We start from the raw sequence: 17,187 nt of genomic DNA, 5'->3' as shown, positions 1-17,187 counted from the left end.
CCTGCTGAGCAAAGGAGAACAGCAGAAAGAATATTTGTACTGCTTGTTTTCATCATTTAAAGATTTTAATTGAACTTTCTTCTGTTGTCCAGAATTAAATCTCTGATGCTAGAACTAGAAGCAGGATTTTTTTCCCTTCTTTTATTTAAAAAGAAAATAGTTCTGCTGGGTGACTACAATGTTTTTAGCACAGAGGGACTGGCTGATGGAATCTCAGTATAGCACAGAGGTGCTTCTACAATTACTTTCTGGGTTTTGTCAGTCAGTAAAACTGAATATAGAACAGGTCTGAGAGGTATTCTAAGGATTTGTTTGTGAGAATCAGTGTCCAATTAATTTCTTCTATTCTGCAAAGAAATCCTGGAAACCGATTAAACGTCGGGGCTTTTTATTATTATTTTAATCCTAGTGTGCCGAGGTCGCTGGCTGGCTGACTCACCAGATGGAGCTGTAGGCTTGTTATTCTTCACTAGATCGTCGTCATTCTCTCCCGGAACAATGCTATTGTGAGGATCTAATGTATTCTTGTCTTAGCACTGCAAAAGACAAACCACCAGAATGATTTATCAGTGCATTTGTTGGTCTCTGGAGGGAGAAGACTAAGATTCCATTTATTCTTGGCTACTTGAAAGACATCACAGCATAGCATTCAGACCGATACTCAGAAAGTAGTAGTATGTTGGCAGAATTGTGAGACAGAAGAAGGTTGTTTGAGCAAGGGTGGTTTAGCAGCATCTTGGAAAAAGAACCGTTTGAGAAGCAAACAAATTGTTCTTGAGCATGTCAGAACTGAACTCATGGGCAGTGTGTAAATGATGAGCCCTTGTCCACAGAGAAGCTTAAAGTGCCCAGGTGTGGGCAGAGCAGGGTGGGCACCAGAAGTTACAAGTGACAGGACTGATTAACTCATTTCAGAAGCTGGTTTACACGTGCAAGCCCCCGTAGTGCAGCGTTGCAGTGCAAGCTCATTGGGACAGAAATCTTGAGCCCAGAAAGCAGCAGCAGTGGATTCAGGCTGAGTATATAATGCCAATTTACTCCTTATTCCCACTGCCCTATTAAGTCTTGATTCCTTCTTAGCATGGCTAAGGGGGGTGTTTTTTCAGGCCTACACTGGCATGATAGCTTTTGGAAATATTCTCTAGGCAGACATTACATGAAAATAAATGAACAGAAACTGAGCTTTGCTGGATACCTACAGCTCTGAAGGGAATTTTCTGGAGAGAAAAACAATCTTGTAAAAAGAAAACAGTATGTTGTACCCCACCATAAAAACAGAGTGATTTCTGAGATGGTAAGGATGCACAAGATGTGGTCTGGAGGAAAGGAGGAAAGGGAACAGACAGTAAGGGCACACGGTTGTATGCAACAGAACACACGATTGCTTTTAGATAGTCTTTGGGACACTTGGAAAGGAGGGCTTTTCTGAGAATGCTACTCTCTATAATTTTGGGCAGAGAGAAAGTATGTCACAATATATTTCAGACACTATAAGGAAAGGACCGTTGTGCAGAGCAGGTGTGCTTCAAGCTCATCAAACAAGTGCATCTGCCACATGTGTGTCTCTGCATGTGTAAGGCTGAAGAGGTGAAGTGTCCCCAGGTCATTGCTGTTGCTTAAATCTGTGATCATCAGGGTCACACCAAGGGAGACTACACCTCCACTTTAAGTTTGGTGACACCTGTTCTCCATGCCAGGTCAGGGGACCTGTCAGCCTTAGGTAATGACTCCTACAGCAGTAAGGCAAATTCAGACAGTGAATCACTTTTCAATCTCTTCTACATTAAATATTTTCATGAGGATGTATGCAACAAACATTGCAGTAACACACATGGGTGTCCCTCTACTGCTTTAAGCAAACATTTTGCCTTCAGTAGCTATGATGAGCTCAATACAGTATCTAACCTTACTAAAAGCTGAGATGCTTTCTGATTAATGTATTTAGCCTGACATAATCTGCAAATAACTTGAAAGTGTGAGTGGTCTTGAGGCAAACAAATGATGCAGCTATCGCCACTATAATCTTATTTGTGCAAGGAAGAGGAACACCACAGATGAGATTTTAAAACATGACACATGAATAGCTCTTGGGCATAGGCACCCTAGACCTAAGGTCATCACTTTTCTCTTTCTGTTGGTTTCATCATGACTGAAATGAGTCTGGTCGTGTTCTTGTGTTTAAAATAAGCAAATGTAAGTCAGATGTTCAATACTTGCACAGGATGTCAGCAGAAGTAATAGCAAGCTTAAAGCAAATGCAAATATTTGGGTGTTTGGGGTTTTTTAAGTGATACAAATGTGAGAAAGCACATCAAAAAGCATGATGTACACCAGCCAGGCTGTTTACTCGAACATATTCTAAGTAGACTGTTTTTCAAGGAAAACTAAACTAAACAACTCCTGTTTAGAAAAGAAGCTCTTTCTTTCTGTTTCTTTAAGTACATTTGTGAAACAAAATGTAGAGCTCCTTGTTTTGTAAAGGGAGCAGAACAGCTACCCCCCGAATCGTTTGCCTGCGGGGACTGAAGCATAACTACTGAGCTACAGTTTCTGGATTTGCTTACTTTGTACTGTGGGTGGGGGGAGGAAGAATGACAGTAAAAATAAAAATATAAAGTCTGAAAAACCTTTGGAAAAGACAATAGCCGAAGATTCAAATATGGAGGTAGAAGCAGGTTTTAATGATACCCTTGTTAGAAAAAAACTGCAGAAAGACTCGTCAGGTTGCAATTCATCCTACTCTTGTCAATCACCACTGTTGCCAGGCACAAAAATGAAGCACATATGAGAAGTTTTCACATACAAGTTGTAGAATATTGTCACTAACCCACCCCCACACACCCATTTTATTTCACACTGACAAAAGCTGGGATGAATGAGTTGTTGTCTGGCCCTTCCCACTTCGTATAGTCATTGGCTGGCTTGGTTCTAAAAAGGATTTTAAAAAGGGGAATAATGTGCCTTTGGGATCTGAGACTGTCAGGGTGCTGAAAAGCTAATCTGTGAGCTGCCACCATGCAGATCTCCTGGGCTGTGTGCTCTGTCTGTGTCCTCATACAAATTGCATTTCAATCTGTGGAAGGGTGGCAAATGTTTAAAAATGATGCTACAGAAATAATTCCTGAGATCACTGAAAATACAGAAACGCCGATGGAGCAGACTTTCAGCAACAACAACACAATGAACCAGGCAAAGCACGGAGGAAGACACATACAACAAGCTCCAGACCCTAACGGTAAGAAAAAGAACATCATGATTACTGGTTTGGACCCTAACAGACAGTTTGTAAAAGAATACTTGTTATTGTTTATTGAAACCTGTAAGTGTGGACCTAGTGCTGTAAGTGATAGGGAGTTACATCTACAGTTGAAGAAGTATCAGTGTAAATATTGAAAAGGGTGTTCTGGAGTTTACTGATGAATAATGTGCTCTATCTACTGAACAATCCCTAGGTACTGCAGTACGCATTCCTATTCTGCCCAGCTGCTTTCTGCAGACACAAGTCCAATCCATAAAACCTGTAGAAGATATTACTTAAATATCTCAGTGTTTTGTGTTGCAAGCACTGGGGGAAAATAGCACAAGTCATCTTTCTCCCTTTGATGTTAGGATGGGGCAATGGGTTGACAGTGGAGATAGTGATATAAATTCTTAGTATTTAGAAAGAGTCACACTCGTGATGTCTAAGATCACACGGCAAAAATGGCACATGGAGGCTGCGTTCAGCTACGTACGCGTGCTGCTCGCCGACCTTTGCCAGCAGCCAGATTTTCAGCCGGATTCCAGCAGGCAAAAAAAGCTGTTGTCAACAGTTAAAGCACTCCCAGAGTAAACTCATGCCCAAATGAATCGGAGGGGACTTTATTTTGCAGAGATGTGCAATCTTGGAATCAGTTTGGTTTCTTTAACAGCACTGACATTCTCCATAGAGTATTGTCACTGCATTGGCCAGGTGTCTAACATTAGCAGTGACTCAAAACACCAGCTCTGTGAGGAGAAAGAGAAGATGGGGAGTTAGCACCAAGCAACAGAGACAAGTAGTGTTAAAGAAGTGATCTGCTGGCAAACAGGGTGAGCTCGGTCCTCCAGACTGACAGATTTAGCTACCAAATGCACACAGCAACAAATTAAATGTACAGTTTCCACAGTTGTGCACTGCAGCTCTGAGCTAGCCTTCCTTTTAGGCTGGATTTGATGATCTCGGAGGTCTTTTCCAGCCTCAATAATTCTGTGATTCTTCTGGGGACTACTGGAAGGGAACTGTGTTTTTCTGTGCAGCTGTCAGTTAAGGTGTTTAAAAGAACAGCGTTAAGAAGATTTTAAAATAAAAAAAAGAAGTAATGTTTCTGAGACTGCAACTTTTTTGCATCCCTAAAAGGGGGAGCATTCTGCTCCAGATCAAGGCCAGTTGGTTTTGTTGTTACATCTGAATATCTACATTTTTTAGCCTCTTACTACTCTGACATCAATTGGGGGGTACCTGCCCCATTGATATATGCATATGTTTTGAAGTAGAAAACACATTCACTTAAGAAAGAGATAGCAAAGGAGACTGGACAGTTATTCAAGATACGTAATGGTCTTGCATACTTATTTTAACGTCTGTAACACAAGGAATCAAACTGATGATCCAAAGTGGCCAGACCTCCCTGGCGCACGATGTTGCACCAGACCACGTTGCAGCATGTGAAACCTGCACACATAGAGGACAGGACATATATGCACAGAAAAAAACCTAGATAGCTGAGGCAAATACCTCTATATTTAACAGTATCTGCCTATGTGCTATGGTAGTACAATAGACCTGATTCAAAGCACTGTTTTTTTATATAGACATACATAATTTTCTTAAATCCTTAGGGAACTTAGGAGGATTAGACTACGAGCACATGGAGTTCAGCTGGCAGCGTTGTTGTCTCAGCTTTATGACAAGGATTGTTTCATTAATGCAGTCCTTAAAACTTTTTAAAAACGAAATCTTTCTTGCCGTACTTTGATAAATATAAACCTGAGTACTGAAAATCGTGTTTCTGTACTTCACAAACAGAATTTTACAAAATGTCTGTACAGATACAATTTTATCACTAATTGCTCAGGGTCAGAATTTTCTTTCAATGTTCTAAAGAGGGAACCACCTTGTGCACAGCAAGGAGAGTGGGCCCGGCAGACAGAGCCTTCTGTCTGTGAGCTGATCTTTGAGAATTTCCACCGTAAGCAGTGGTTGTGAGTTGAAACTCTCCTCTTGACTAAGAGAAGAGCATTAACATGTGTTTATCTAGATGAAGTTCTTTGATAAACACCTTCAAAAGCCAAATTCTGTGTCTTCCAAACAAGACAGTTAGCCAAGCATGGCACTTGACAAGAGAAACCCCTTCAGAAAAAAAGTCTGTTCCTACAAATGCAAAGTTTTTCCAAATTCTTAGTGCTAAAAAAATCTTGTATTTCCTAATGTTTCATTTGCCTATAGCTATCCATGGAGAAAAAGGGGAGGGGGGGAACACTGTGACGTTCCTAATTGGCCAGGAGATGCCTCTAGCTGTCTGAAGGAAATTGTGTGGGACATGTGGGATTATCACAGAGAGCAGAAAAGTTGGAAAGCCTAATGCCTGAAGAGTGGGAATTCCTTAGCACTGTTGTTACCCGCTAAGTTCCCTAACCTGGAAGACATGATGCTTATTAAAAAAATCACTTAAGGAACACTTTCTTTGCTGCACAAGAATTTAAATCTGGATTCAACCCCTGAAGTCAGTAGACTTAAACCAGAGCAATGAGGGAGAGGTTTTGCCCACAGGTAAATGAAGCCAGGAGAGTCCCATCAAAATTTCACTTACGCTTCAGAAGCTCCATTGCCCACCTGCCCAACCCTGACATGGAATTCACCCAGTGGCAACAGGGGGGTTTTATTTGTCAATTTGTACGTTGTTACTCAAGGGTCTCATAACTAGAGCAGCCAAATATTCAGAAGCTGCTCAAGTGGGTCTGTGGAGATACTCTTCCCAAAATCTGCTGTCCAGCTTGTTTCTAGCTCAGAGATAGATATCCACTACAGAAACAAAAAAGTGCTTTCTCAAGGATGGGGAAGGAAGGGGTCACTAATGAACGTGTCTCTTGCTTGCAGATGCTTCCGACTTTAGCTGTAGAGAAATGCGAACCACCCGCTATGTGACAGAGGGGCCTTGCCGCAGCATCAAGCCCGTCAAGGAGCTGGTCTGCTCTGGTCAGTGCGTCCCCTCACACCTCCTCCCCAACTCCATCGGTAGAGGGAAGTGGTGGCGTCAGAATGCCCTGGATTATCGCTGCATCCCTGCTCACACTCGCACGCAGCGCATCCAGATGGCTTGTCCCGAGGAAGAGACTCGGACTTACAAATTCCGAGCTGTCACGTCCTGCAAGTGCAAGCGCTACACTCGCTACCACAACCAGTCTGAGCTGAAGGACTTCGGAAAGGAAACTGTCAGGCCTCAGAAGAACAAGAAGCCCCGTCTCTCCAGAGCCAGGAGCAGCAAATCTAACCAGCATGAGTTAGAAAATGCCTATTAGAAGGTGGCTCTGAGTGATACAGCCTAGCAGCCCTGGATATTTTACAAAACATCAAATGGCACTCACAGGCCTCAGCGTGACGTTTTGACTGCAGTAGGTTCCAATTCCTTCTGCTAAGCTGGGTCAAAGGCTCACATAGTCAAAAATCTATCAGATTATAGCAGTTATGGTCTGATAAGAGAATGAGATAAATCGAGCTGGAGGTAGCAACACCTAAATTCAGTCTGAGAGGAGAGGTACACCTTGGAGATGCAGGTGAGGTCATGTGGCTTGTACAAGTAGGAAGGCGGAGGAAAGTGAAGCTGTTTTGGTGACAATCACGCTTTGTTAGAAGTCATTCTACTCACTTTCTGTGAAAAGAACACCGAGATCCCTTTCCCACTTTTCTAAGTGCCATGATGCAGGATAAGCATGCGATTAGGGAAGCACCAGGAGAGTTACTGCTCTCTGAATGAGCTGTAGAAAGTTAGCGATAACAGGGATGTCAACAGTTATGGTGACTGAAGTGAAACTGTTGGGAAATTAATGTCAGATGTCCTTACGCCCCAGTTGTTTCCTCTAAAGCACCAAAATCAAAATATGACGCTAGTGTTCTCAAAACAAAAGTGATTAATCTAGTCCATGCTTTTAATTAAAAGACTAGGATCAACAGATTCAAAACTGAGATTTGACAACTAAAACCGTATTTGTTTTAGGGACAATTAAACAAATTCTACCAAGTGGAGCGGATTTATGAAATGGATGCTCCTCTCAAACCAGATAACCTCACTGTTTTTCCTGTAAACAGCTAACCATGTGCCTAATTTAACAAAACAAGATACTGATTATTCCTTATTTCCTGGAACACAATTGACTTTAGGATCATCTTAGATATATCAATTTACATTTTCTAATCTGTAGTTTGGATTTTCTGGCCACACACTTCATAGCACTAAGACTGTGCAAGCCAAGTTCTGGGAGTAAGGTGCTGGTTCTGCATTAAAAGTGAGCCTCTGCTAGTTTTAAAGTCATTAGTTCCTCTAGAAAAGTCTTTGGTATGTGCAACTTTGGTAAGTCTTTAGTTAGGCAGCAACTTTCCTTTACTTAGCTTCTCAACATTCAGACTAATGTTTGTGGTTTTGCATTAAAGAATATTATTAGAAGTGAATCGTCACATGCTGTGTATTTACTGTAGAAGTGGTAAGCCTAGTATCAGATGAACACAGTTTGGGATGAAAAGAGTTCCTTACTGTTCTTATTTTCTATGTAGAATTTATGCTGAAATCATATAAACTATGGAAATCTGTGATGTTGATAGATTTTGCAATTTTATGTGAGACCAGAACCTAGAGAGAAAAAGTATTGTTTCAGAGAGTGAATACCGTATTTATTTTTTCTCAGAAATTATTTATGCAATGTTTTTCTTTGTAGAGAATCAGAAGTAATACTGCTTTAAAAATATTAGTCTGTTCTTTTTAATTTTAAATACATTGTTAATAAAGTAGAAATGATGATTAATTATAGGAAGACTCATTGATTTTCAGCTGAAGTATAAAGCTGATGCGCTGCAAAGCCAGTGAATTACAGAACAGTCAGGGTGTTGACTCTTATTTCTGTCATAGAGGGTGTCAGGGTCCTTAATTCTCGATCAATAACTCGCACACCTCTAAAGAAACTCCAACCTGGAACTTCTTGCTCCAGAGCCTGACACTTCTCATGGATAAAGTCTTCCTGGGCAAATGTGGAGCTCAGAATTGTTTCAGTATTCTCATTTCCACTTCCCCTGGGGAAGAAACTCAGCCAGTTTCAGTTTCCCTCCTACTCCCAGTGATGTTTCCTGATTCGTGTGTTCACAACCTGACAAAGCCACCAAAGCAAACAAGAAGTCTGTGAGCTGTCGATCAAGATTTCTTGGTCAAATCTGATTGCTTCAGATTTCTCTCATTGAAAAAACAAGAAGCGTGGAATCCCCTCACAGGCGCTGCCAAGCAGCAGTTAAACTTTGTAACAATTTCACATTGTAGGCCTATGCCCATTTTCATTTATAAGGCCATGTTCTTTAAGAAACAAAGACATTTTCCAGTTAAGTTAGGGAAAACTGAGCTTGGGCTGCACGTAGCGTGCAGATCTTTCACTATGGCTGTAAAGATGAACAGCTTTTTCAAGACAGCCAGGAGATGTGTGCCCTACTATTATTTGATACCTCCTATAAAAACCTAATACAAACAGTTGTCATGCCTGTGTCAACGTTTTCCAGATTTAACTTTGACTTTATGAAGTGGGCACAAGGACCTTAATTTTCAGCAATCAGCACCTGCTGGTGCTTCACAGGTAAGAAAAGCAGTTCAGTTCCTCTGAAACGCTATTCCACAGTCTCACTGGCATCTAAAGTTCCTGGAATATTGGTTTTAAAATGCTGACTGTGATAAGCCAGTGGAAGAGACTTACTCCATTTCATCTGAGACTTCATGTACCAAGTTCAGAAGTACAGGGCCTGCTGCAGGTGAATCAGTATCATCTTTATCCCAAACGTTTCACCTTAAAGACACCTTCTTCCAAAAAAAATCCCAGTCCTCCCACACAGTTCTCTTCTACCAAAAGCCCAAAAGTTTCCTGCTGTTAAGAGAAATTTTGAGAGGGACTTACTGGTCTAATAATCTATCTCAGTATCCACTGAAAGCATTATTTATGACATGGGACAGGCTGTACAAAGGAGACGCCATCTCTAACTGGGGGTTTGAGAATGAGTTTCTGCAGGAAATTTCCGTTTCTTTCACACCAAATATGTACACTGCCAGTTCTTTCCAAAGAGAAAAGCTTGATACTGTACACAGCAGAAATGGGAAATGGAGCAACTTTCTAGGCTGTCGTTACATCAGTGAAACATTCTGGACACAAGACATACACCAGACAGGTTCTTCCAGAGTAACAAATGCTTTGCACGCAGGCCTGCTGTGTGGTCCTTTTACAGAAGCATTAAATAGTTCTACTCTAGGCAAGAGTGAATTTCTTCATTGTAATTTTTGCCATAAAATAGCACAATGGTACATAATTTAGGTGCTGCTGAACTATAAGTAGTAACAGGTCGCTGCAATTACCATCACTTGGCTGCAGACAACAGCTGCCAGCCAGCAACTGTCAAAATGGGTAGTCCACAGAAAAGCAGGCGAGTTGCTTTTTTCAGACAGGATTCATGATTTCGCCAAATCAGCTTTGAACATTCATTTGCCCCCCATTTTTATTTCCAACTTGTGTAGGCAACAAACCATGGTGTGTTCTCTGCAGTATAGTCACTGAGTTAAAATAGTCAGTGTGCCTTCTTTCTTTCTTTTTCTGGCAAAAATACAATTCTGCTATTATTCAGTGAAAAAGAAACTCACAGGCAGCACAAACAGCCTGCTGGTATCCACAAAGTCCCAAAGATTTTGCATAAGGTTCGACTTTTTAATTACATACTGCACAATAAAGAACATAACTTTATCCAGTGAGGCCCTAGGCCCAGAAAACACATCATGCGTGTGATCTGCAAATGTGGCTGAAAATGTCAGCGTCATGAAATACAGAAAGAATAAACATGTAATTTTTGGGGGCCATGTGACATCAACTTATAATTAGCTTGTTTCACCCAAATTAGTGCAGTACATGGGTGCACAGAACAACTTTTCTATAGTAAACAGGCTCAAAAGTCTTAAATTAACATAGATCATAGTTATATGTAGCTTGAGTTTGGATTGAACATACTGTGCAGCTGTAACCTTAAATCTGAATAAAGTGAAACTCCCCTTGGTAGGCAAGTAATCGAATTCCACCTGTAAAATAACTCACAGTTTAAAATGAAGCCAGTACAAGTTGCGGAACTTTCAACAAATGCAGCTGCTGTTATTCAGTGACACAAAACGGTGCAACTGCTTCCCTTTCAGTCTTGGAGCCATCACAGAGTTATTTTCCAGTAATACACAAAGGGATGGACGTGTCCCTTCTGTTTCCAGAAGTGCAGGAACAGTTTTTACACTGAATGCTGCAGTTGTAACATCAAGCTGCAGTGATGCCCTGTTGTCTTTTCATTAAATTGGGAATATGGTGGTTTTTGTATTTCTTGAAGCCCAGATGAATTTTATTCTCACTAGAGGATAATAAACTTACTGTGCCTGAAGCCCAAAGGGAAGGAAGTAATGCTCATCCTTCTGTCTCCATGACCCATTCCTGACACTGTATCACAAGCTGTTTCTTTCAATCCTAAAAGTGCTCACTGCTCTCTTATGAGGACAAGTTATTACTGGGAAGAGAGGATAATAAAACTAATCAGTAAAACCTGAGTAGAAGTAAGACTCATCAGCAGAAGCCCTGCTAATTCTGAAATAAAAGGATACGAAACACAAATATAATCTTCAAAACATTATCTCAGCTCTACCACACCACAACCTATGGCTAAATTAAGTGCTTCCAGGGAGGGGGCATCCACAGCTTCCCTGGGCAACCTGTTCCCATGTCTCACCACCTTCACAGTAAAGAATTTTCTCCTAATATCTAACCTAAATCTCTCAGTTCGGTCTAAAACAATTGCCCCCCTTCCTATCACGACACTACCTGATAAAGAGCCTCTCCCCATCTTTCCTGTAGGCCCCCTTTAAGTACTGGAAGGCCACTCTAAGGTGTCCCCAAAGCCTTCTCCAGACTGGAGGACCCCAGCTCCCTCAGCCTGCCCTCACAGGGGAGGTGCTCCAGCCCCCTGAGCATCTTCGTGGCCTTCTCTGGATCTACTCAAGGAGGTCCATGTCTTTCTTACGCTGGGTGCCCACACAGCCCTGCAGGTGGGGTCGCAGGAGCGCGGAGCAGAGGGGTAGAATCCCCTCTCTTACTCCGCGGGCTGTGTTTCGCTTGAGGCAGCCCAGGATGTGGTCTGGCCTTCTGGGCTGCAAGCACACTTTGTCGGCTCGTGTTCAGTTTTCCATCCACCAGTATTCCCAAATCCTCCCCCACAGGGCTGCTCGCAACGCGCTCATGGCCCAGCCTGTACCTGTGTTTGGGACTGCCTCGACCCAAGTGCGCTTGGCTTTGTTGAACTTCATGAGGGTCACACAGGCTTACCTCTCCAGCCTGTCAAGGTTGCTTTGGGTGGCAACCATTCCCTCTGGAGTATCAACCACACGGCTCAGCTTGGTGTCCCTTTGAACACTTCAGTATCTGAGGTTGCAATCCATCCCAGCCCTGCTTCTCCCTGGTGCTGCCAGGGGCTGCCTGCTTGACACTGGTGCCGTGAACATCCATTTTAGCCATCCCAGGTGCAGCAGTGTGTGATATGAATCACTTTTTTGCCTCATATTGGCTACTCAGACTCTAACTGATCTAAGTGGGGCTGTCATGACACTTCAGCACTAGCATTTCCGATCGAACTTTTCCCTTTCTTATTAATTTGTACCGCACCTAAGATGTGGAAACACTGGTCTGTGCTTGGTATCCATAAGTGTAATAACATCATTTTAATCTCAAAGGGATGCATCCCCAACTCCTCCTCTGAGTTACAAGTCCAAAGCCATGCATCTCCCTGCTGAAGACTCCCACATCAGGCTGTTTGTAGTATCAACCTTCAGACTCAAGATTTCTTGTTCATGGCTTTTCAGGCAATTTAAATAAACTCTCAAACCAAGGAATAAAAGTGTACTTATTTCATGGTTATCAAGCCCCTAAATTAAGAAGACATCTTTATCACTTTGCCAACAATTTAATGCTTGTGGCATGAGGTTATTTCAGCGTCTTAAGAAAACAGCCCATCTCTAGCTAAATAAATAAGTGATGTCATTCTTCATTCAGGCTACCAGATTCTTTGGAGTAAAAACTTCCCTTAGGAGAGGCCTTGGGACATAGTGGCTCCTCTGAGACTATTTACATCTGTCAGAGCTCTAATCTCTTCTTCCTTCCTTCCTTCCTCCTGGCTATTTCCTTCCCTTTCACTATAAAATGGTCAGTATTCAACTCTAATGCTTCCAGTCTGCACAACATTCTTTTAGAATTGGGTGGTGGTTGTGTTGGGGTTTTTTTATAACCAGAAATAAGGCTTAATTTAAGGTAATTACTCTCCCATTTGGAGGGTTTTGCTATTTGCAGGGCCTTATTTTTTTCTAGTCAAATTAGCAGGAGAAGTTAGTTTTAAAAGTGACAGTCTTCTTCTAGAATTATTCTTCAGATTAAGAGTGGTGCTCAGAACCAGAAATGTTTCACTCGTGATGAATTTCTACCTGTCTAGAAGCAAAAGCAGCTCTCTCAGAAAATCATTGAGAGGAGAGAGAGAGCAGACAATTGCATAGACTTCCAAAGAACTGAGAAAATGAATGTGATGTTTCAGCCTGTTCATCAATTAATATGGCCTCTGAATAAATTATTCTTCAAATGAGAGGTGCCCGGGGTCCTCCTGGGAGCCAAAAATAGGCCCAGTCATTTTAAAAGATACATTTTTCCAGAATTAGTTTTGTCATTAACATCTCTAATACGGCATCAAGGGCTAACAAACATAAGTCATACGGATTATTCTTTGGACTTGTACTTTTAATGAGTACAGAACAATTGCACTCTGTGGAGTGAAAAGTGTCAATAAATGCAAACAGTCAGTGGAGCACAGTTCAGTGACAGGAGTTAGTGAACAGGATCTCCTGGGAAAACTGGCTTAATTCCAGAGTTTACTCACCGTATCCTCAAACACGTCTCTTTCTTCTAGTTGGAAACGCTGTCTGTCTGGAATTGAAGGATTTTAGCTAGTCTTTTATTATTTTTGGGATGCTTGGAACCTCAGAGTGGCCATCAGATGTACATGCATCTGATTTGTAACATGGTCTGAACAGACAGTCTGTACATGAGCAAGAAACTCAGTCCACGTCCAATTCCCTTTCAAGATACACAGCCCTCAAATATATAATTCTGCCTCAGTCAGCAGTACCATCACCCTACATTTACTGAAATACACCACTATTATTTTGAATATATTTTGAAGGTACATGTTACATACGTACGTACCAAATGACTTCGAATTTACTTGTATTTCTCTGCAAACAGTGAAGATATAACTTTTTCTATAGAGAGAATGCTTTGCTATCTAGAAGGAAAACAGAAAGCCCAAGAGCAGTGGAAATGACGTGTGCCTAAGGGCGTTCACGTAACCCCCCCTAACTTTTTATGGAAAGTTTTTGGGCTGTCTTTGGGGCCATGGCAGGTATACTAAAAACTATTTGGAACTGGCTCTTCAGTGAGACCTCACACACAAGTCTGATGAGAAGCTGGTCCAGGATTTTTTTTATTTTTTAAAAAATAAAATCAATTTAAACACTCACTCCTCTCCCCCCCCCCCGCCTCCACAACTAAGAAGAAAATAATTCCCAAGTAAAATTTAAAAATCTTCCAAAACGCTTCGCGAGTGAGGAACTCCTTGGATCATTATTCCATAGTTGCCAAAGAGACGCCTTTCCTGCTACAGCTGTGCCCAACCTTCTCCATGGGGTTAAAATTGTTGTTGTAGCACAATCTGTGGGAACAACACAGAAGAAACATTTCCTGCAGAAAGAATGCAGAAGTTTAATTACTACACATCGCACGTGAGAGAATTTCAATTTTTAGGGCCCTGTATTCAGGCAGTTACTAGGTAGCCAGCTCGTACTGGAATATTGACGCTTTAGTCTAATCTCTGCTGTGCCAGAGAACAGCGGAGGGTCCTCATTCTCATGATGGAGTAGAAGGAATGTTACATATTTCTTAGGTCTTACCATCGTGTACATTGCTATGCCAGGCAGTTTAATTAATAGCTGTCGACATCTTGTCATTTATCATTACCAAAACGGGAGGTGAGGACCCTTCCATATGCATGCCGTACAAATAAATTAAAGTTGTCTCAACCAGTCTCACGGGTTCGCTGCTGTCAGTCACTCCTGTTGTCCTTCCCGCAGTTCAAAGACTGCATCTTATCCTGCTCTCAGGGCTGGGCAGCTATTTATGTAAGGTACAATAAAAACACAGGCACATGCAAGCCTGGCGGATAATCAACCTCGGTTAATGTTGTCGTAGAGAGTTCAGTTACTGAGTTCACTGTGAGACATTTGCTACCAAATTTGAAATGCACATCAAGGAAGACTGTTGCGGGAGCAAAGACGTGTAGAAACGGGTCCTTGAGATAGGGGGAAAATGCTGCAGTCAGATGATGACATCGATAGAAGCATTTTCCCTGACTTCAAATGTCATTAGACATTGGAGCAATCTCTTATTTTCATGTCACTTAGCTAAATACGAAGTAGTTCAGTATATGAAAATCGTTAATCTCTCTTTGAAATCATATTAGTGCTCTGCACATGCCTTAAGAATACTCAAAATGGCTCTGGAAACAAGGCACGATTTTGTTTCTAATGATCAAGCAGAAAAACTTCCTGTCCGTGAATGCTTCGATTCTTGGTAGCGTTTTACAGGAAACATCAATTGCAACTGAAATGAGGTGGATACATCTGAGCAGCAGCCTGAGTGACGCACTTCCAAACACAATCCACTTTTGGCAAATAAAGATAAACTGTTCATTAGGGGTGCTGCTCTGTCTTCAGAGGCACAGTATCCCAGGGGCTGTACACAAAGAAACAAGAGCCCCACAGATTTTATTAAGTTAAAAACCAATAAACCGAACTCTGTTTACTCTGTGCAATAAACTGAGCTGTGAGAAACTGGCAAACGATGGAGCATCTCTGTTTTGGCTTTGCAGCTGTGTGCGACTGACTCAGAGGGAGCTGCATCGCTCCTGGCTATTGGAGGCCGGTAGGAAGCGTTGGATTCCTGCAAGGACACCCAGAGCCTTCCTTCCAGGAGGAGGGTGCTGGCTACATGTGAAGAATCACATTAAGCTGTGACTCACTAAAGTACTTGTTAAACCCACTAGCATGATTCAGGTCACACTTCCACTTTCAACAGGAAAATAGTTAAGCAAATTGTGGGATATGGCAGTTTGGCCACACCGAGCGTCCCAGCTCTGTTCCTTGGACTGCTGTCATCTGGAGGGGTGACCCTACATGCAGGAGGAAAATAGTTAAGCAAATTGTGGGATATGGCAGTTTGGCCACACCGAGCGTCCCAGCTCTGTTCCTTGGAAACTGTTCCTGCTTTCATCTGGGGGGGTGACCCTATATGCAGGAGAGTTTGTGTAGCACTGGATAACACGTATTTCTTACAAACAAACTATACATTCACACTAAGATTTCATGAAGAGAAGAAAATGATCAAACAGACCCCAGAGTACAGGTAAGTGCAAGCAAGAAAATCCTGCACCAGAGCTTGTGAATTCCCCATATTTGAAATCTCAATGGGACAAAAAGTGACAGGCACAAGGCAGACCAAAAAGAAAGAGGCATTTCGCATGCCATCCTTTGCCTAGTGGTAGACCGAAGACTCAGGGACCAAATGGCTGAACTAACTATGAGAGCATTTTAATAATGTGATATGGTGGTCATTCTGGCACCTTCTGGCCACAGTAAATTGCCCTGTTTGGATGGAGCCAAGCTGAAATAGCACGTTGTGCATGCACCAGGAAATGATCTCATAATATACGAAGCCTCAGTCTGTAGGTGATAAGTAAGGGCCCAACAAATTAATCTCATCAGCTGCATTCATCTTTGGATCCTACTCTGTGCCAGGCCACAATGTGTGGGCTGGAGTCTATTTTTTTCATTTGTCTAACTTAAACAGGTAGCTTGAATTACTATGATACAAATGTTCTATTCTGTGCTGTCTGCGTCCTAGGTTGTTCTTACTGAAATGGAAAGAAGTATCATGTCATATTTTACAGACAGGGAGACAAATTATTATGCTGACAGCTTGCTTTTGTCAACATATTTTGAATTATACAGTAAGTAAATCTAATGTAGTGAATTTATTTTTTCCCTTAGTCTTTTCCTCTTTAATGGCAAGGCTCTTTATTAATAAATGTAAATTAATTATTTATTATGCCACTCAGAATGTGCTAGGTTCTACAGTCTATCCTTTAATTGCACTCTTCCCTATATTATAAAGTCCTTGCAAGATCAGAAATCACACCTAAGCGAAATGGAAAGAAACGGTTGCCTTAGGCTCAGAATCAGAATTTAGGAGCTGGTATGCTATGGAAGATAAAGGAAAGAAATAACACATTCATCTACAGAGAACAACTGCACCCTCCATTTTAAAGCAGCACAATTCTTTTTCCAAAGTATGTCAGTATATTTTGCTGTCATATTAAGGTTTTGGCAGCAGAAAGAACAAAATCTTCACAGCATCCTCCCGTTTTCCCCTGACACACACGTTCACTCTATTGCAGACACAAGGGAGTCAGGCAAACCTTTAGCTACCTGCATTCAGTCTTTCTGGTGTTCATTTTAGAGTTATTAAAGAGAAGATTTTGCATTTTTTTCTAAACCTATTATTTGTTCTCAAAACCAACCACTTTTAGGAACTTGAAGACCAAGTTTGTGTGCAGAGTCTTTAGACTCTTTAGGTAAATTTATGAACATGTGCTCAAGACATGAAGACATAACACATTACTGTGAGAAATAACCATTTTACTGCAATATCAGAGTCCCTTCTGATGAACATCTAATCCCTGGCAGATGATAAAAAGCATTACAGTAACCAGAGAAGAGTATCTGTAATACCATTCATTTTGCCAGCTGGTTC

At 41.7% G+C, this 17,187-nt stretch overlaps 1 protein-coding gene across 1 annotated transcript; it reads left to right on the top strand.

The window, feature by feature from the left end:
- The first annotated feature begins 3,015 nt into the window (after nt 1–3,015).
- On the top strand, nt 3,016–6,540 carry SOST (sclerostin). The gene is made up of 2 exons (XM_010184049.1): nt 3,016–3,235; nt 6,119–6,540. The coding sequence occupies exons 1-2, from the start codon at nt 3,016–3,018 to the stop codon at nt 6,538–6,540; spliced, it is 642 nt and encodes a 213-aa protein (XP_010182351.1).
- The last annotated feature ends 10,647 nt before the right edge of the window (nt 6,541–17,187 follow it).

This window comes from Mesitornis unicolor, unplaced genomic scaffold (assembly GCF_000695765.1).
Source record: "Mesitornis unicolor isolate BGI_N332 unplaced genomic scaffold, ASM69576v1 scaffold565, whole genome shotgun sequence".
Classification (NCBI taxonomy): Eukaryota; Metazoa; Chordata; class Aves; order Mesitornithiformes; family Mesitornithidae; genus Mesitornis; species Mesitornis unicolor.
This window is presented reverse-complemented; position numbering and strand designations above follow the sequence as displayed.

What these genes read in the sequence shown, in the direction of transcription:
- SOST (XM_010184049.1), top strand. Translation starts at nt 3,016, where the DNA reads ATGCAGATCTCCTGGGCTGTGTGCTCTGTCTGTGTCCTCATACAAATT. An exon ending in ACAAGCTCCAGACCCTAACG is followed by an intron (nt 3,236 to 6,118) that starts GTAAGAAAAAGA and finishes TCTTGCTTGCAG; the next exon opens with ATGCTTCCGACTTTAGCTGT.